Raw genomic sequence first — 22,397 nt, forward strand, 5'->3', positions numbered from 1 at the left:
TTATCAATAAATGTCACTTGTCACCGAGAAGTTCATGTGCATACTACGTGGGGGTAGTTTTGTTTCGAAAGTTCACGCGAATAAAAATAATGTAATTTCCATATAATATTTTACTATACTATATATTATATTATTCACTCCATATTATATTATTCATTCCATATTATATTATATTATATTGTATATTATGTTATTCATTCCATATTACCATATTCATTCTATATTATATTTATATTGTATTAGATTATGATATATAGTATATTCTATGTTATATTATACTATATATTATATTCTATATTATATTATACTGTATACTATATTCTATATTGTATTCTACATTATACTATATTCTATATTGTTTTCTACATTATACATATATATTATACTGTATATTATATTCTATACTATATTATACTGTACATTATATTCTATATTGTATTCTACATTATATTATATTATACATCATACATATTATATTCCATAAAAATGTCCTTACACATAATTACCCCATAACAACCGAAATGTTTACCGTAGTTAAAGCATCGAGCGCACAAATTCGCCACGAAATGTTTAACAATCTACAATCTCTATATTATCGTACACAGCTTGCGCGATAAATACAACGATACCAAGCGTTGTTTTACCACGTGGTTCCCACGGCATTTAATCGCGCGACGCGTTGCATCTGTTCGCCGAACAGGTACCGCCGAAAGCGCGCAATATCTCGCCACGATTATACCCGCGGCGGCTCTTCACGGTAAAAATGGCGATTCCATCTACAAAGTGATTCTAAAGCAACGTCATAAATTGCCCGGGCATTCAATGGGCGCGGCGACGGCCCTATCACCGGGGAGCCATAAAACTGTTATCACCGATCGTTCCGCATCGGTCCCACAGTTTCGTTACTTTTTGCGAGCTCTACGTCGACCCCATACCACCACCCCCTCCACCCTCCTCCTTACCCCGTTCGTCATCATTTATCATCCGTCGTCGCACCGTATCGCTTCTCGAGACGTTGAGAGAAACTGGGCCTACGGTGGTGTGTTCACCCTTTTATCAATACCGAGCTCCGTGGAAAATGCGAAGGTCCATGGTTTTTGGGACGAAAGGGTGGAGGCGAGGGCGGTGTTACGGGGTTATGCTCGTTCCATCGTTGAATTTATGGTGGTAGATGGTATTCTAATGCCTTTTTGAAGCTGAATCATTTTTTTAATACTGGAATAAATTTTTCATTTGATTTTTATTGTTTAGTTCAATTTAATTCAATTTTTTATCATTTAATTTCTCTTAATTCAATTTCTTTTAATCTAATTCTTCTTAATTCAATTTTTCTTAATTTAACTTTTCTTAATTCAACTTATTTTAATTTAATTCTTCTTAACTCAATTTTTTTAAATTAAATTTTTCTTTATTCAATTTTTCATAATTCAATTTATTTTAATTTAATTCTTCTTACTTAATTCTCTTTAATTCTATTTTTCCTACTTAATTCTTTTTAATTCCAATTTCTCTGATTTAATTCTTTTTAATTCAATTTTTCTTACTTAATTCTTTTCAATTTAATTTTCTTTAATTTAATTTTCTCTAATCACAAAATAAAAGCCATAAAAATTCCATTTAAAATAATTTTTAGTATCACTTATGGTTTTCAAGATATTTTACTGTGTTTATTTAAATGAGTCACCCTGTATAAATTACAGAGATCCACAAAGCACATTTTTTAAACATTATACAATAATTTTATGCACTAACAATATTTCGAAAAGTGTTCTAGTATCTAATAAGCACTGAAAGTCTTATAAACGTCCATTATAGATCTGGATGTCTTATGCCATAAAAAGAACGTCTTACAAACGTCCATTATAGGTCTGGACGTCTCACGCCATAAAAAGAACGTCTTAAAAACGTCTTACAAACTTCTTAAAAACATCCTTATGCTATGAAATCAAATCTATCATCTAAAAAACAAAACAAAAGACTCAATACAATACTAAAAAATTAATTTCGTTTAAAAAAACGAAATCGTCCGAATGCTCCAGTTAGCCACAGTAAATGTCAGGTGGCTGTAACGCGATTTATTTGGCGCGTTACGGGGTAAACGAAGCGGTCCGCAAAGGTCAGAGATAAATCGAGAAAAGTCGCCGAATGTGTGTCGCAGTTTTCGTGCCTCGGACACGTTGCGATAGACGGATACGTGATCGAGCATCGCCGGCGAAGAAGTCGATCCACCATCGTCAACCTCTATTCGGTTTACCGACGCTGCCACGTTCGCCCGAACGAGCTCAAAGGAAAATTACCGTGAAGAGAAACGTTTGAAGGAAACGCGATCTCTTTTCCAAGGGACTCCTCCATGGCCGAACGCTATCGTCTCTCGTCGAAGCTGACGCATCGCTTGTCCGCGAGCGTACGCGCGTTTACAGCGTTTGAAAATGTCAGATATACGACGGGATCGTATCTGCGTACGCTCGCCGAGATATGCCGGATGCATTTATCAAAGGATACGTAAAGACAAGCTATCGAGGTGTGCCGTTATCTGGGAAATTGCTGGGGGAATAAGCAAAATGTAATTTCCGTAGATAAAATACAAGATTTTGGTGGAGTTGTGTGGCACAGATTACTTGGGTTTTAGTAGTGAAAAGGATTTTTTGGTGGGACTGTGTGTTTCAATGTTTTTGGGAATGTTTAAGGAATGTTTGAGGAATGTTTAAGGAATGTTACCTTGCAATTTTACATGGCAATGTGTCTAAAGTATATTACCTTGCAATGTTTCTAAAGAATGTTATCTTGTAATGTTCCCAACGAATGTTACTTTGCAATGTTTCCAAAGAATATTACCTTTCAACGTTTCTTTGCAATGTTACTTTTCAATGTTTTTTTGCAATGTTTCTAAAGAATGTTACCTTGGAATGTTTCTTTAGAATGTTTCCTTAGAATGTTTTAATGGAATGTATCCTTAGAATGTTTCCATGGAATGTTTACGTGGGACAAGTTTAAGGTATATTTCTACGGAGTGTTCATAAGAAATGTTTTAAGTAATTTTTACGGAATGTTTCAGGAATGTTTAAGGAATGTTTCTAAAGAATATTACCTTGGAATGTTTGAATTGCCGGTATGGAACATTTGTGATCGTTTCTATGGAATATTCGCATTGTTTCTATGGAATATTCGCATTGCTTCTATGGAATATTCGCATTGTTTCTATGGAATGTTTCCTTAGAATATTTCCATGGAATGTACATGGAGGATATTCTCTCCACGAATTTACAAATTCGAGTAGCCAGTGCAACGCCAACTATTCCTTCATTAGTACAAAAAACCGCGAATGTGGCGACCCGGAACAAATGGTATTTTTTTCCAGCGACTCTTCGAGGCTTTCACCTGTGCAACGTGACGAAACCCACGTGTAACATTCAACGCTTATTTTCCAGCGAAAAAATCGCGGAGGCGGCACGACATGCGCGTCCCACGTTTCCAGTTCTATTAAAACTCTACGAACTCGTTGTAATAAGGTTCTCTCACGATCGGAAACCTCGACACGGATACATGACTGTGTTCGTTTATTTTATAACGTGACGAAATCCATGTATGGTTCAATTAGTTTAGTAGGCGAGTGATCGGTGCTGGAGAGTGTTAGAAATGTACATTGGAAATGTTCTGGAGGAAGGTTAAGGTGAAATATTTACTGCAAATATTTATTGTAAATATTCAGTGGAAATAGTAGCTGCAAATATTCATTGAAAATATTTACTGGAAATATTCACTGAAAATATTCATTGAAAATATTTACTGAATATATTCACTGTGAAATATTTACTAGAAATGTTGAATGTAAATATTCTTTAGAAATTTTGGCTATAAACATTCAATAGAAATATTGGCTACAAATAATTTAGTTAAAGAACAAGTAGTCCTTATTGACTATAGACAATTCATTTCACACACATTTCATATCAGCAATAAATACAAACATTCCATATAAAGTATTCTACACAAAACATTCCATATAAAACATTCTACAAAATACATACTACATAGACATGTTCTATAGAAATATTTCATATATACAGTTCCGTCAAACATTCCACACAAACATTTCACACAAAACATTCTATGGAAACATTCTCTAGAAACATTCCTTAGGAACAATCCTCACAAACTTTCCTCAGAAACATTCCTTCAAAAATATTCCCCAGAGATATTCCTCAAAACATTCTTTCAGAAACATTCCTTCAAAAATATTCCCCAGAGATATTTCTCAGAACATTCCATCAAAAACATTCAAAAATCTAATTTCTCCAGAAAAAATTGAGTCACAAAAATGTTATCACCTAAATAATTCCTCTTTAATCCAATCGCCCTCCTGCGATAAGGATATCTTTCCAACGACACTACACTATCACATTATTCATGTAAAAGCTAGTATAACACGTTTCCCAGCCGATTAGGGAAATGCGGTCGCCATCTTGCTCTCGAAGAGGCTGGATACGTCGTCGTCAGTTTGCAGGAATATACATAGTCGGGACGCTCTGGGCGCACATATCCGGGCGCGGTTATTACTCTTTGGAGAAGTTCCGCATCGTGCTCGATAAAACTTTTTCCCGTGAACTCGGCCTATCACGTAACAGGCGTATAGAAGAGACATCACGCTTATACGCTAAACGGATATCACCGATACACTCTGTCCCTGTTACGGCAAACCACTTTTCCTAGACGTGCGCACGCCATTTTTGCCGATATTCACCAGCCTCTAATGAGACGAATAGAGAGAAAAACTGATGAGACACTCATATATATATTATCATATATACTATAATATAGTATAGTACTGTTATAGGACTATATACATTACTATAGTATAGTATAGTACTGTTATAGGACTATATATATTACTATAATATAGTATAGTACTGTTATAGGACTATATACATTACTATAATATAATATAGTACTGTTATAGGACTATATACATTACTATAATATAGTATAGTACTGTTATAGGACTATATATATTACTATAATATAGTATAGTACCATTATAGGACTATATATAGTACCATATTATGAATTCTATATTACAGTACTATTCGAAACTATACATATATCCCATATTTCATATATTTTATATATACCCTATATTCTATACATTTTACACATATTATACATTCCATACATTTTAATATATTCAATATATATTCCTCTTTTCCAATTCACTATACTCCAATGAATCGTCCACACCGAATTTCACCGCGTTTTAGCAAACAGCAAATTTTATCATTCCCGTTTGCAGGAGTCATCGATTCTGTACATATACTTGCTATCGAGATTGTCGGAAGTCGAACTTCGGCATCGAACGCGATAAGCAATGGGTCGACCACCGGATTTCATTGCAGCCTCGGTTTTTGAGCCCAAGAGAGAGAAAGAGAGAGAGAGAGAGAGAGAGATCGCGTCGCGTACCGACGGATAAAACGCGATCTTGCCGACGTCAGCTTCTCCTCCGTCGGGGCGGACTTTGATCGATGAACAAGTCCGATTACACGGCGATCGACATGTCTGTGTGACACACGTCGAGTGGCCACCCGCCGGGATTCGCGGATGAAATCGAGAGCGAAGCTTTTCCACGTTCCCGGTCGACGACGCGGGCACCGCGTCCGCGGAACGAAAGTACCGTGGCTGCCGACCAGCGAAGCGTCTCGTTGCGTACAGTATGTATGTGCACATATACATACTGTACCATATATATACATAGTACCATATACTACTGTAATATGGTACTATATTGTATATACTATATTATAGTACTATTATACTACTAATAGTACTCTTAATTGTACGTATAATAGTACTCTTATAGTGTTATATGTATAGTATATATAGTATAATAGTATAGCACTGTAACAGTATTATTAGTACTATTTTATACTATTATGCTATTATAGATATTATTATACATATACATATATGTTCTATTATATAGAATATAAAAAAGAATCGAAAGATATTGATCATATTAAATAATAAAATATAAAAAAGTACCGAAAAATATTAATAATATAAAATAATGAAATATAGAAGGTTCTATATAGAACATATATAAAATGTATAAAATATAGAAATATATAACAAATGTGAAATACAGAAAATAATATATGAAGTAATATCGCGTATAAAATTAACACGGTATTAAAATAGAAATTAATCTAGTGTCAACGTCACCCACGTGTGGCGGACACGCCACGCGTTAAAGCGCACGATTTAGATAGAACAGGATCCCTTATCAAGTACAGACACTCACTGTAGCAGGTGAAAGAGCGCCCACGCGCCGGCGGGGAACAACAGGTCGTCGCTACCGATCCTCCATCGTCTGCCGAACGCCACCAAGCTCGGCATCCTTTCGCCAGATATTGTTCGGTCGCCCGTTCAAGAAATCGCGATGCGATCGTCGCGCGCGCAACCGGTGACATAACCAAGAGAACGTGCGCGACGCGACCGGCACCGATCCGCGCGCTTCTGTGTACGCGACTAAAGCGCGCGCGAGGCGAACGACCGGACTTCGTGACCAGCCGGCTGTCACGGATGCACTGGATCACTGAAACGCGGAACGAGTGCCCATCCCCGGGCCTCTGGCCGGCGTCATGCTCCGGCCACCAAGAATCTCACCTTTACCTGCGATAATATGTACCTGTGCCACGAAGTGTCACCTTCCTGGAAATTACCTTCGGGCAATAATTGTGATTGGCCGGTGAGCAACGAAGAGACGCGCTGTTTTCTTTTCGAATTTATGCTACAATATCTGTAACTTTGGAAAAGGGGACCCGATTCCTAGGTTTTTGACCTTTGTTTTTGCAATTGTTGTTAATCGAGGATTGTAAAGAGCGATCGCAGTGAGCTAGGAATCCGATCCCCTTTTACGCAGTTATAAATTTTTGTTTTTAAATTAAAGGGGGGCGTGACGTAAATTACTGTGTGATATTAGAGTAGGAAGATTGTTTAGGGTAGAAGCAATTTTAGCGATTCAAATAATGTTTTTAAGGACTGTAAGGTCAATTTTAAAGTGTCCTTTTCAGTTCTGTAAATTCTGTGATTTAGTCACTAGGTTCCAGTTACTGTGCCCCGTCTCCGAATACTGAGCCCCGATAATCTTACCCAGTAAGCATTCATAATTATTCTACGTTCTATAGAAAAATCTTAATATAATAAAAAGTCATTTAAAAGTCAGTTAAAATTTACGATAAATTACATTAGACATTTTAACAGTTATTCCTTCAATTACTAGGCTCCAGTTACTGTGCCCCGAACAGTGAGCCTCTATAATCTTACCCAGTAATCATAAATAATAACTATACATTCTACATACAAATTTTTATACAACAATAACTCACTCGAAATTCACCTAAAATTCACAGTAAAATATACTAGACATTTTAACATTTATAAATATTATAAATGTCAATAGCGTCTCGTTCGGTAAAATTTAATTTAGATCGTGACGAATCCAGACGACGGAATGCGCGAAATGAGGGTGGAAAAATTGATTGCACGTGTTCGTCCGGTGAAATTGTGGAAACATTCAACAATGGCCCGTGGAACGTTGTTTTAATTAAAATTTTATCGATCGCGGGCACGCGTTGTTCGCACGAGAGTGAAAGGAAATACGAGGAAGCCAAGACGCTGCATCGACGTATCGAAAGCCGCTCGGGGATAAGGGTGGAAGGGGGTAAGGGATGGAGGAGGGTAGGAACGACGAAAACGAAATGGACGATCGCCAATTTCTGTTACCCTTGCCCCCTCTCTCTCTTTCTTCCTCTCTTGCTCTCTCGCTCTCTTTTTCTTCTTCTCTTGCTCTCTCGCTCTATCTCTCTTTCTCTCTCTCTCTTTCTCTCTCTCTCTTTCTCTCTCTCTCTCTTTCTCTCTCTCTCTCTTTCTCTCTCTCTACCTGTCTCTCTCTCGCTCTCTCTCTCTCTCTCTGCCTCTGTCTCTCTATCTGTTCATCTGTCTCTCTTGCTCTCTCTGTCTCTCTGTCCCGGGTCATTTACCATGTCCGTTAACGATTTTCCGAACACTGAGAAGAGACCTGCTAACACGGATTGCCGTGACGCGAAAACTACCCTTTGATCGTCGCTAATAATAATCCAATGATATATCGGCGCCTTATAACTCCTTAAGCATGTAATTAACAGACCATGTCTCGATGGAGTATCGATGTTCAAGAGCCGATATTTTCTTATGGTGCGAAGAACTTGTTCTTTGCGTGTGTTGCGGTTAGGAATGTGTTTAGGTTAGGAATTGGAGCAAGATTAAAATTGAGGGTGGATTGGAATTAGAGCTGGATTGAAATTGAAGTTGGAGTTAAATTCAAGTTGAATTAAAATCGAAACTGGATTAAAATTGCAGTTGTATTAAAATTGTCCTCTTTGTATAGCAATTGTTCTTACAGTATAGAAATTGTTCTTATTGTATAGCAATTGTTCTTACAGTATAGCAATTGTTCTTATAGTATCATATAACAACCACCAAGCATGATACGTAACTTTACTTATATTGTAGCCAATGTTTCATAAAGTTATTTCTAACAAATCAAAAAATATTAACTAACAAATTATAATACAGAAAAATATACAACTCAATTAATATTAACTCCAAAATCTCTGCCACAAAGAACCCCAAAATTAAATACAATATATAATTAAATAAATTACCAAGAAATAAACAACAAACTTCCATAAAAAGTATAACCACTCCCCCTTGGATGCTTACGGTAAATAAAAATTGCCTTCACTAATTCAAAAATGCAGAAATTTCTCCTCTTAATAAATGCATCACAGTTGACAACGAAGTAAAAATATCCTAAAATTACATAAACAATTCTCCTATTTTGCAATCCAATAAAGATTAAAAAATCGAAGAACAGTTCTTCGAAATGTTAAGTCGGTTTCCATCATACTAAAATAAATGCGCGCGTAAATATTTGACCGGTATGAGTCGCGATTATAAACAAGATAGAAGAATCGCTCAGGGACGTAACATCTCGAAAGGGGGGACTTTGTCCAGTGGCGGACATCTCGCACTATGAAAATATGTTCCTAAAATATTAATTAAATGGTCGGTCACTTTCGTCGTTGCCAAGGATATTTATTTAATTGCATGGCGCGGGGGTAGTTAGAGGGTGGGCAACGTTGCGCGAATTTACATAATATTTCTTGGCCCTCCCGCCCCTATAATTCCGGTACCAGGGCCGCGGACAAAGAGAAACGGTCCAAGTCGCCGCGGCGAAAATCCTCCGGGCGTAATTGAAATTCCGGCCGAGAAGGTTGCTACTCCTCGCGCTTAATTACACGTTAACGTAATTAATCGTCCGCCGTCTACCACGTATCCGCGAATGTCAATAGCAAGTTCGCGCGCGCGCGGTCCCTCTCCGCTCCATTCGATTACAGTCGTCATCAACAGCCGGAAATGACGGTCCGCTAATATCTCTATTAATTAGTTGTAATTCGGCGCGGAACGCGGCCGGCAACGGCGACGAAAATCTGGGTCGCGCGATCGCGCCAGGTGACGCTGTGATTATTAGGTCAAGCCTTGGATAACGTCGATTTTTATCTGACATTTAGTTTGCTTTTGTTTGGTTATTTGTTCTTTACTTTCGTTATTTAAAGCGACGCTGTAATTGTTTGGTCAAGCTGGAGATAAGTTCGGGTTTTGTCTGACATTTATTTCGTTTGCTTTTGTTGTTTATTGTCTTTGTTCTGTTATTTTATTTATTAAAAGTGACGCCTTAAAACATCGTGTAACATTTACTTCAATTGTCTTATCTATCTATTTATTTTCTACTTTATTTATTCATTTAAATTGACGCTATAATTATTATATCAAACCACATTTAATTTCCATTTTTCACCAATCGTCCACTTGATTTTTATTGTTTATTTATCTTGCCTTTCAATTTTAATTATTTCGCATCCTTATCTATTCACAAAAAGCAAAAACTCGCCTTCTCTTCGCCAAATTAATTCCAGATTCAATTGCCTGTAAAATAGGCTAGATTTCAGGCCAAAAGAGTAGGGATAAATCACGTGACTTCAGAGACTTCCTCGCAAAGAAGTGGAGAATTGGCCAAGTTTGTCATAATTATTGCTCACTTAACGCCTCTTGTAATTCATCGTTGACGTTGCTATTTTTTATGTCGAGATATCGGTCCATTTGTTTATTCTTTTTTTTTGCCGACCATTAAACGAATGAACTAACAATATGACGAGAACGGGGAAGGGAAACGTACGCGGCGTGTCTCGTGTTTTGCGTGTCGACGGCGATAACGAATACGCGACAGAACGAATAATCGGACGGGTGTATATAAATAAACATTTTCTTTTTGCACGCAGCGCGAGCCACGTGATAAAAATAAAGCCGCGCCGTGGACATTGGCGTCGGTATTTATGGACACGTGAAAAAAAAACTGTCTAGGCTGATCGTTCGAGTGATTTGACGGGGAAGGAATCGTTGACCGAGATGTGCTATAGTTATAAACTAATGCCAATGGTCAGGAATAATTATTAATAATTTAGCTTTAATTAGAAATAATTTTGTGCATTTAAAGATAGAAATATAATAGCTGAAATATAAAAATTGTGAATATATAATAAGAATTTAATAATATAGTAATATTGTTTTTAATCTATTATAATTATTAAAAAATATAATTTATTGTTATTTCATTTTTGTTTCAAACATAGGCTTTGAAACATTTTTATTTTGCACAAGGCTCCGTAATCTCGTAATAAATTGCATTTGTTATTTTGTAATAGTTTCTCTGTAAGTGTTACGAATAAAATTGTTGCTAGATTAACGTTAAACAATCTCAGCTTAATATTTATAGTATCAGTAAAGTATACTTCCAAGTTTTTTTATTATAAAATTTTTTAGCACTTATTTAATTGACATATTAAAATTGTAAGTGTTGCATAATAAAATCGTATATTACTTATTTGTTTATTATTTAAATAAATTTTGTTTCATTAAAATTTGATAGCCTGTTACATAATAAACTAAGTTCTTATCACCACCAGGAAACCGACGAAGGATTATTTGGAATAATTAACGAGAGACATAAAAAAATAACAAACAAGATAATTATTAGAGAACTGAGAACATATGGAGAGAACAGAGAGGGGGGGGGGGGAGAAAAGAAGCGAAGGAAGAATCGGAGCAAAGGTGAAGAGTGCCACAGATACAATAGGATCCGCGTCTATTGATAACTCGAGTAGATAAGCATAATATCCTTAGCGACAATACATATTAAGAACAATAGCCGTAAATAAGAACAATAGATATTAAAAACAAAAGATGTTCAAAACAATGGATTAAATTAGACTGCTGGACAAAAGCGTGCGACTGTATAAACCGGAAGTCATTCTAAACCTAAAAGCCAGAGATTATATAATAAATACCGTGATTTGCGCAAACAGTTCAAGCATTGTTTAATGGATATTTAAATGAAGAAGATTACTTAGAATTTACAGAGAAATATATTCAGTGGAAGAAGAGATAACTAACTGGAGGAACTATGTGTGGAGATGAGGAGAGATTAGTATCATGTGAAGTTGGCGATTATAGCTTTCATATTTTTATTATTTATTTAATTATTGTTTTTCAGGCATTAGGCTATATTAATTTGATAAAACATTCTTGGATGCTACAGTATTGCATATAAGTGGTTATTGTAATAATATTATGTATATGATATGCTATGTAATATACTGTAATATAATACTATAATATAGTACAATATAATATAATATAATACAATACACTATTCTGTACTAAACTGTACTGTAATATAATATAATTTAATACACTATACTGTATTATAATATAATATAATACACTATACTGTATTATATTGCAATATAATGTACTATAATATGCTAATATATACAATACTACTAATATATACAATAATATTCTTATTATTATTACATCTCGTAATCCACTTAAAAAACATTAGATTCGACGCCATCTACAATTAATATGGCGGAGCACTAATAGTCTGAAGTTTGCCCCTAACGATACACCGAAATCCAGCCCACCAAAGTTTAGCTAAATAAAGGGTACCTCTCACCCCTCCCCCTTGCAAATTACAGACGCAGACTCGATTTTGCAATAAGACCAATACAAGTGTCCACTCTGCGTAGTCATTGAGAGAATGGACAACGAAACAAACAGAATAACCAGTCGACTAGCCATGTTCGAACACCATGAAGTGATCTTTGATTTAGTTGTATCAATGCGCGCCGCGCGAGCCCATTCAAATTTGTTGGCGGCAATCTAGGTTATGGAAGCGTATACCATGTTCATCATTGTATACTAAGTTCCCGTTGGTTAGAGTATGATAAAACTGGGTCCGTGGGTCAAAGCACTGACCTTTCGCGAGGACCTAGGTCAAGTTAAGTCAGCAACGCGATTGTTAGCAGTGTAATTAGAGTGTACAGTTAAATTTACTGTGTTTATCGCGGTAGATACATTGTTAAATATGTCATGAATGACGTCAACGAGACGTCATCATCATCGTATCATTTTTATTCCAACATGTTGCAAAATTTAAAAAATTAATTTAACAATTTGCTATTATATATATTCTCATATTTTATATTTATTATGTGGTACTTCCTATTATACCTATATAATATTAAAAATGTTTAATTAACAAATTTAGAACCAGAGAATTTGACTACAACCATGGTAGGATTATTGTTAAATAATTATTAGACTGCGAAACAGAAAAAAGATTAAAAAGAAATATTATTATACTATTTTCATCTCATAAAAATTATTACAGAAACCAATCAAAATTTGTTCATTTATCTTTGAATTAATACAGGTAATTTTTATTTTGCATTAAAATTCGCAGTCCAGTAATTATATTTATAAGTTCATATTTGTTGCTCTTAATATGAAATGCATCGTGGTCGACGCTATAGAGAATATATTAAATATAAAAATTTATAATCTATCTACAAAATTAATAACCTAAGAAAAATAAAGAGTGTCCCAAAAATGTTTACAATCCAAAAAAAGATAGCTCAGGTAATTTGCAATAACTTTTTCCTTTGCAAAAAGTTTCTCCGACGCGTCGTTTGCGAGATATCACCAAAAAACCTTGACTAGTGAGATACGAGCTCGCTTAACGCTAGGCGACCGAGCCAACTAGCAGTACCGCGCTCCGCCTACTAGTCACTCAAGCTCGCGTCTCATTGGCCAACATTTTTCGTTAATAACTCTTAAACGACTTGTCGTAGAAACTTTTCGTAAAGGAAAAACTTGCTTAAAATTGACTAAGGAATATTTATTCCTCGATCGCAATGTAATTATGATATATTTTTTATTTTTGGGACGCTATAGGAATATGTTCATTCACCATATCAGATGTACGATGAACAGGAAAGCCCCAGGCACGACGAGGTCGTCGCTGCCGACGCTCCATCGGCGTCGGAATACCACGATACCAGGCATCTCTTACACTCAGCACCCATTCAATCGACTAGAGTGCTCCCGTTGACCCCGCGGGGGCCGATTCTCGTCCTCGAATCACCGGGCCCGGACCAAAACCTCGCACCGAGATCCCTTGGAAGCCCGACACTGTCCTCGTTCGCATCCTCCTGGTCTTCGACGCGTCCCCGGACGCGCATTTCCGTAGCCGTCGTCCTGACGGCCGCGAGTCCTCCCCATCCTCTTCCGAGGGACCCCGCGTTAGCTACTATTGTTCTCGAGTAGGCAGTACGGCAACGTCGCCGCCCGACAACACCGCATATCCCAATGAGTTTCGCGGAGTCGTATACCGAAGGCTTTCGATGATCGTCGTCGACGTCGTCGTTGTTTGCACTTGTCACTCGATCACTGACTCACGAATTATCTAACACAGTCGAACACTATAGCTGGGCTGTATGTGACCCTCGGTTCGTTTTTTTATGGTGAACGGAAGACTCTACGATGATTAACACCGGCTATCTCACGCGCGGTCACGTGACGGTGTTCGTCCGTCGCGACGGTGACGCGATAAAGGTTTAATGTGACTCGGATGGACACGTTTGTTGATCAGGCTTGGTCATTATAGTTGTGGTTGTTAGAGTTATGGTTTTGGTCGCTATTTATGAGGTACAGAGTTTTTTTTGTTTAGAAAGTATGCCTGAGAGTGTGAGGTTAAGTTGAGAGGCTGAGGTGAGAGGCTAGATTGGGGGATGAAATTGAGAGACGAAATTAAGTCTTGAATGGTGGACTATTTTGGTGGTTGTATTGTTGATGGTGTTTATAACAATTCTGTGCTTTTTTTGACAATTTTGAAAATGCGTTTTTGAAGACATTTTTCGCGAAATTTTTCGTGTTTTTGAGAAATATTTGATGTGGATTTTTTGCTATTTTTGGAGATATTTTACGTGGACTTTTTAGTGTTTTTTGAGATATTTTATTTATATTTATCGGTAGAATGTGCATTTTTATACCAAATAAAAGTTTTTGTGGATCTTTCGTTGATTTTGGGGTTAATTTTGCTAATTCTTGGGTTAACTTTGTCATTGTTGGTTTCACTTTACTGATTTTTTACCTAATTTTGCCAGCAGGACAGAATTCCTATATAACAAAATAAAGCAATCTTAAACAATAAATATCCCCTACTAATTTCTCATTTAAAAAACAGGGAAAAAACTTATAGGGCACCCTAATACTTATTAGCGACTTTTAGGCGCGTTAGGCGATGCTTCAAGTCCCATAGGATCCCCGTAAGGTTAGAGACAACGCGTACAAGACCAGAGTACCTCGAGTTCTTTCTCGCTAGAAGTCACGGCGAAAGGGGTGTCTTTTTACCGCGCTTTTTCACATGGAATCAATGGGACCTATTAAGGGAGTTGCGAGACCTTAAAGAAAGGCCACCCGTGTTCGCCCGGCGTGGCATTAAAGCTTGGAGAGGAAGGGGAAGGGGTGACGTAACACGCCTCTCTTGTAAGAAGCGGCGAGGATTAATCTGGCCAGTAACGGAAGAGAACGGAACTAATTTGAAGAAAAAGGAAGATCATTCGTCCACCGCGAAAATGCCGTCGAGTTCTCCTCCACCTCGTCGTCGTCGACGACGGCAAGACGCACAATCGATACTAATCAACTTATCCTCGTCTGAATTAGTCGGCCCGCTCCGAAACGCGGCAGAGATTACGCTTAATACCTAAGGCCGTGCGGTTGCCGGGTCCTTTGCGACCCGGTGCGCTTCTATCGTTGGCTAATTATATTAATGAAGTTTGTAATAATGTCGTATTGTATATTAATGAAAAAGGTGATAATGTTGAATTATATATTAATGAAAAAGATGATAAATTCGATGATAAAGTGGATAAAAATGTCGATAATAAAATCGATAATAATGTCGAATTATATATTAGCAAAATCAATTCTAAAATCGATGATAGAATCAACAATAAAATTGATAATTACGCCGATAATAATGTCGAATTATATATTAGCAAAATCGATGATAAAGTCGATAATAATGTTGCATTATAAATTAATAAAATCGATTAAAAAAGTCGATATTAAAGCCCATAATAAATTTGGTAATAAAGTCGATGATAATGTCAAATTATATATTAATAAAATCGATGATAAAGTCGATGATAAACCCAACAATAAAATTGATAATAAAGTCGATAATAATGTCAAATTATATACTAACAAAATAGTCGATAATAAAGTCGGTAATAATGTCCAATTATATGTTAGAAAAATCGATGATAAAGTCGATGATAAAGCCGGTAATAAAATTGATAATAAGGTCGATAATACTGACGATAATAAAGTCGAATTATAGATTAATGAAGACGATAATAATGTCCAATTATATATTAACAAATTCGATGATAAAGTCGATGATAAAATTGATGATAAAGTCGAATTATATATTAACAAAATATTCAATAATAAAGTTCATAATAAAGTCAATAATAAAATCAAATTATGCATTAATAAAATCGATTTTTGGCAATTAAATGAAACAATGGTCTACCATAATGAAAATGATAGTAAGTCTATGGTGTAGTACAGTAGTATGAGTAATTATATAGTCGAAGTAACTACTGCAGCTTTTTAGTGACATTTTAATAAAAATTAAATATAGTATTTATACATTTCTATTTTTAGTTCTTTCTCTTGCTTTTTGTTTAAATAACTATAGAAACGTATGAAGGTACTTTAAGTTTATAATTATATACTATATATAGTACTTTTTACTTGAGTAATCTAACGTATTAAAAAACAATAACTTAACAAAATGACACGTTTGTATATGCCAATATTCAATTTCGTTCTCTTAATTTTTATTTAAATATCTATGAAACCCTATAAGCTATACATAGACTCTACAATTACTCACAGCACTTTAGGTACATTTTACCTGAGCAATCCAATATATTAAAATTCAATAACTTAAAATGCCACGTTTATATATACCTAGTTTCAATATCGTTCTCTTAATTTTTATTTAAATCTTTGTAAAACTCTATAAATTGCTCTAAACTTACAATTATTAACAACACTGTACCTGGCAATTTTTACCCGAATAATCCAATACATTAAAAACAAAATACCATACTCCTACATTAAAAATACCTATATTATATTCCTATTAATTTTAATTCCTATTAAATTTCCTATTTCCGTCTAAAATACTAACAAAAAAATGATCCACAGTGTCTCCAAAAATACTCCGGCAAACTAGCCGAGCGTCGCACAAAATTGCCATAAACACCCCCCGACCATAAATTCGCCAAAAAGGTCCGCCGTCCTCGACGCGATCGTTCCCGTGAAAATTACCTGTTCGCACTTGTGTTTTCGCAGAATCACCGTCACCAGAAAACGAAGAGAACTACACACCCGCACGTAGTTAGAGACGCGGCTCTCGTTAACCCTTTCGGCGCACACCGGTGTCCACGATGACTCGCTCATTCACGGCACAGTGTCTCGGCCGACAGACGAGAGTTTCAACGACGATGACTCGGTGAAATCGCGCCGCTGCTTCCGCTGGCGTGGCTCGTTAGATTCGGAAACCCCATAGCGGCCGCCCCCGTTGTTCGCGTTTCCACTCCGGCGAAGCCGATACGGTGCCGGCGTTACCGTGCACGGTGGCGGTACGGCTGCGAAACCACCCCCATCGTCCTCTGTTCTACCGTCGCGATCCGTTGTTCCTCTGCGCGCATATCTCAACGACGGACGAACCGTCGCGCCACGTGCAGCGGTTGCATGACGGATCCCGGCGACCGCACACCGCGCCGTGTGTTTATCCGCGGTAACACGCTTGAATCCACACTTGCCCCCGGCCGTGTGACCGTCGAGGTGAGCCACCTCGAGCGCAACTGAGCTTCTCTACGTGGATTTCGGACGTCGTGCCAACCACCGACGCGACACCGGGGGCGCTCAATTTGACGCGGCACGCCGTCGACGCGCAGGCGTCGCGACGCTCTCTCGTGCCATTGAATGCGACGCGTCGTGTCCGCGACGTCACAGTGCCGTCGTATCAACCCTGTCCGTCATGAGAAACGTATTTCTTCGATTTGGTGGGCCATGGTTATTTATGGGGTTTTGGGGGTGTATTGAGTAAAAAGAATTATACGTGATGGGGGTGTATCGGACGTCTTGGATTCTATAAATCTTGAAAAGCATGAAATTCTATAAAAGCATTAAAGTCTATAAAAGTATAAAAGTCTATAACAGTATAAAAATCTACAATAATATAAAAATCAACACAAATATTATAAATGAGTATAACATCACAAAATGTACAAATAACATCAATACTTGAATAATATTATAATATTAAACAAGATTCCATAAATCATTTTATTTAATTTGGATTTAATTGTAACATACCTTATTCCATACTACTTTGTTCTATCTCATTTTGCACGTTTTATATTTATCGTCTGTTATGTGAGGAAATAGGAGAAGATCGACCACTTGTAATCCGTAAAGAAACCAATAAAGTTCATTCAAGGATTACTTCGCCGACGCATCGCTAGAAGACTGAGAAGATTATGGGTATCGGACCTCAATGAGGCTTAAGAGGACTCTCTTCAGTGGAAGTCTTCTCTCGTGATACCACGAAAGGGGTAGACGATATGGTCTCACTATAACACATTTGTTTATAGAACGCAAACAATCCTATGGTCAATTCAATAAAAGTGAAATAAAGAGAAGAATAAAATCGAATCGCCTAACTTTTTAACACGTTGAGCGCTATGTCAGTAAAATATGGATGACACTAATAATAATGACTAATTTTGAAAATTCATTTTTATTGCAATATGTTTGAACAAATTAAATTTGACTAGGATGCTTCGAATGCGAAAGAATTCTAATGCCATATTGTATGGTAAATATTATATATTAATAATAATTTTTTAATTTAAGAATAAATAAAGATAAATAGTTTTAAATTAATATAAATTAATATTATATATTAATTTTCTAGTTTCGCTTTAATTAATTAAATTGCTTTAACTACGTGGTGATTTTAACTATGTGTCACAATTTTACTTTATAAAAAAAATGACGCGAACAATTAGTTAAAAACGTATTTGCTGGTATTTGCTTTTTACCTGGGGTCAATCGTGACCCGGTATTTTTCTTCGTCTCCATATCTTTTGCAGAAAAGACCTATTCGCGTTATATATTGTCTCATAATCTTTTAATCTTTTTGACATTTGTAAGAATTATATTCGAACGTAAAACCTGGATTATTCAGGTTATTAAATTTCAAGAGAAAAAGAGAGAGAGAAAGAGAACGATCGTTCGTCTTATACCTAGCGAGATGGAGGTCCCAGCTTTTTGCAAAGGTCGGAAGGGTCAGTCTGCCATTGGAGTTCTCTCTGTGCTGATAACAGGTGACTGAGACGAAGAGGTATGATCGAGAAGTAAAATCAGCTTTTATTCAAGCTACCTCTGCATTTCTATTTTTAATCAGAATATAATTTCTGCTGCTTCTACTTTTATTTAATAAATATATCTGTTTTAAAAAGTCTTTGAAAATTTATATGACTGTTTATAACAATTCTTATTTGTTTGTTCTAGCCATTATAATTTTGTCAGCATTTTACGAAAGGTTTGTATTATTTAAAGATAATAATATTAAAATTAGCAATGTGGAGACTTAACCCTTTGCACTCGAAGCGCTGATAAAAAACTCCAGTCGCAACTCGAGGCGCTGATAAAAATTGCTATACTAATTCTCAAAATAATAGTAACAATATTAAACTCATTTATATTTCAATATTATTAAAATAACAAAGTACTTGCTAATAAAAATCAATTTGATACGCAAAAATTACAATAAATTATATAAAATAGAAATATCGAACATCTTTAAAATATAATGAAAATAGCTTCAAGCGAAAGGGTTAAGCCTTCCAATTTGAAATTTCAAGAAACAATCGACCGCATCCGAACTGTTTATTGATACTGAAGGGTTAAAACGAAATACCCGGAACCCTTTCAAGTGAAGCCCCGTCTACCTATACCGTCCCTTCTATTTGCGTGCAGTAGGAACAAAGTTTCGCCCTCGAAAAGATAAAGATAGAAACGCAGGGAGAAATATATGCTCTGAAAGAAGAAAGGGTCGACTAATTTTGAAACGTTTCCCGTGATTTTATTAGACCGTGAGAGAAAGGAAAGGCTTAGTATCCTCCCAATCTCGTAATTATCTATCTAAATAAATCAAGAAACTATACACTATACTATACTAAACAATATACCATGCAATAAAATTACAACAACAACGAAAAATTAAAACAGCACTGCGATTACAAGAAAATTAGTATTAAAAAAAATTCTCATGAACACGTGACAACCTCGATTGTCAGGAACCGTGACGTTTTACCGGACAATTGTGTTTTGCATGTACATGTATTATTCACGTTCCAGACACTTGCTCACATGACACTATTTATTGCACAAAGGAACGAAGACACAAACGTCGTACTGTGACCAAGTGGCTGGTCTATTATTCGAACGGTTCTGTTTGTCGAATTAGTCCCGGACAACCAAGGTTCCATTGTAATTGCTAATGGAGAATACCGGACACATTACCAGGCGACAGCATAATAATAACTTCTCTGACCTACATAAAACTTGTGGCAAAAATGGCGACAAAGTCGCTGACTAAATTATCGAGATCGAATTTTTATTAAAATAAATGATTACATTATGTCGCAACTTCGAGAATAAATTTCGTTGCACTCTTCGCCCCCTTTACAAGAGCGACAGGTTCTCAGAATGTCATTTATCCGACGCAGAGATTTATTCGAAAATAACGGGTCTTTATTTTTACATGTAAATACACGTTGATATCTACAGAAATATTTACTCCAAAAATATACAATATTCCTAGCGGTAATGCTTAAGTACGAGTATATATTCTGTAATTAGCGTACGGTATCGTAAACGAAGGAATTATTTATTGTAACTCAGTCCCAATCTCCCAACAGATACAATCGGGTAAGGAAACCCGAGACGCGGTAACTAGTAGTTACTATAAATTAAAATAATTAGAATACCATTGGTGGTATTATATTAGTTATATGTAAATACGTGGTAAATGTGCTATGACTGGAATATATAATTAAACGATGTTTATTAATTTCTAGCTTGGTTGTAATTAGCTATGTACCAATCGACGCTTTCTTTGATGGCTTGGTCGAACGGTGTGAACTTAAAGTCCGGCAAATATTTTCTTAATTTCGCGTTGCTCGCGGTCTTCTTGTATTGTCCGTCGGCCGCGGATAGGTTATACTCTATTTTCCCTTTGAAATTAAATGCTTGTGCGATCGCCTCGGCTACGTGGGCTATTGTCACTTCTTCTGACTCGTCCACTGGATTAAAACAGAGCTGATAATTAACTAAAGAACATCGCTTACCTGTGCTATAATTTCTCCTATCCGCGTACCTGATAATATTATCGGCTCCACGGATTCGTATTCTCTTAATACCCATATTATCAATTTGGCTAAGTCTAAGCTATAAATAAATTGTCTCAAGGGTTTACCAGAACCCAATACGGTAAATACTTTGTCCTCTGTGTTTCCTAAACAGAAAAGGTACACTCTCTCATATTACATTCCATGCGGTGTCTAAATACTAAGGGAATTTCCTGTACCAGTTTTAATCAAATCGTGAAGTCTTCTCATTAATCCTGGAATAACATGACTAGCGCTTGGATTGTAATTATCATTTGGTCCAAATACATTGCAGGGAATGATACTGGTATAAAGTCTGCCGTGCTGTTCATAATAGCCTCTGTTTAATATATCTATGAGCCTCTTGGCATGACTGTAACCGTAATTCGATGGATGCGGTGGACCGTTGTGAACCTAGTAGAAGTTTTTAATAACAGATCACATTTATACTGTACTGCTAGAATTTTAGAAAATATTACCATGGTCTCATCTATAGGATATGTAGTCTTGTCAGGGAATATACAAGTGGATAAACACGAGATAACCTTAACAACTCCATTCTCATGAGCTGTTTGCAACACATTGTCGTTCATATGCATATTATTCCTCTAAATATTCAAGAGACAATTATTAATTGATTGAATGTCGATGAGGCATTTATGTCTTTTATGCTAATTACCAGGAAGTCCAGATTGTGTTTCATATTGTGAAACAAGCCACCAACCATGGCAGCCAAGTGAACGACATGAGTAGGTTTGTGTTTCTCAAACAATTTCTCTGTGCTTTTCTTGTCGCTGAATATTAAGAAACAATTGTTGACTTCTGTTAATCGAGAAGCTTAGAAAGAGTAACATAAATAACGACTCACCATAAGTTTGCATCTTTGGAGCCAATAAATATCCACTTCTCATTTTTCTTTCGATCAGTTTCAATGATATTTTGTATACCTTTGCCAACTAATCCTGTTCCACCTGTCACGAGTATAATTTTCTCTTTCTCAGTCATCTTTCATGGATCTATAAACGAACGATTGTAAGGTTAAAAATCTAACCTATACGATACTTTGCAATAATAATTTCGAGCGTGTGGCACTCGTCATCGCTGATCACGTGGCAATATTTCGAAGTGTAAACATAAGAACCTGGTATCTTGTAAAAATTAATTCGCGAATTAAATATACGTACTATATTGTAGCACGTTCATGACACAATACAGCTGACTCGCAATTATTACGTGACTTACGCGTGATAAAATAAAAGCAAGCAACGATTCATTAACTAAAACTATAATTTGTCATTGACAGTACCCGGTGCTACTGATAAGAAATCGCGGATCTAAGGACAGTTCATAAGACTCGAGGGTGCGGGGTAGTGTTTCGTTAGGGGCAAGGGCGGATTGCTGTAAAATAATTGGTCGTATTTCTGC

The 22,397-nt window shown here is 36.3% G+C and overlaps 2 protein-coding genes across 4 annotated transcripts in view; both read right to left on the bottom strand.

Annotated features, from left to right (window-relative positions):
- The window catches only part of Inae (inactivation no afterpotential E), a 127,800-nt gene extending 110,426 nt beyond the window's left edge, over positions 1-17,374 (bottom strand). For 2 of the 3 annotated variants that reach the window (XM_078194865.1, XM_078194863.1), the window contains exons 1-2: positions 16,840-17,374; positions 13,406-14,213 (exon numbers count right to left, since the gene is read on the bottom strand). In XM_078194865.1, coding sequence (XP_078050991.1) covers positions 13,406-13,500 — 95 coding nt within the window. In that variant the 5' untranslated portion in view covers positions 13,501-14,213; positions 16,840-17,374. Of the gene's footprint in view, positions 1-6,292; positions 6,581-13,405; positions 14,214-16,839 lie in introns of those variants that run through there. The other variant, XM_078194864.1, reaches the window with a different exon arrangement.
- Positions 17,375-20,299: 2,925 nt separating this feature from the next.
- On the bottom strand, positions 20,300-22,351 carry Gmer (GDP-L-fucose synthase-like protein). The gene is made up of 7 exons (XM_078194072.1): positions 22,157-22,351; positions 21,841-21,988; positions 21,652-21,766; positions 21,452-21,580; positions 21,173-21,386; positions 20,963-21,100; positions 20,300-20,888 (listed from the first exon to the last, which is right to left on the bottom strand). Exons 2-7 carry the CDS (start codon positions 21,975-21,977, stop codon positions 20,653-20,655), a joined length of 969 nt encoding a protein of 322 aa, XP_078050198.1. The 5' UTR covers positions 21,978-21,988; positions 22,157-22,351; the 3' UTR covers positions 20,300-20,652.
- Between the last annotated feature and the right edge of the window lie 46 nt (positions 22,352-22,397).

This window comes from Augochlora pura, chromosome 11 (genome assembly GCF_028453695.1).
Source record: "Augochlora pura isolate Apur16 chromosome 11, APUR_v2.2.1, whole genome shotgun sequence".
Taxonomy (NCBI): Eukaryota; Metazoa; Arthropoda; class Insecta; order Hymenoptera; family Halictidae; genus Augochlora; species Augochlora pura.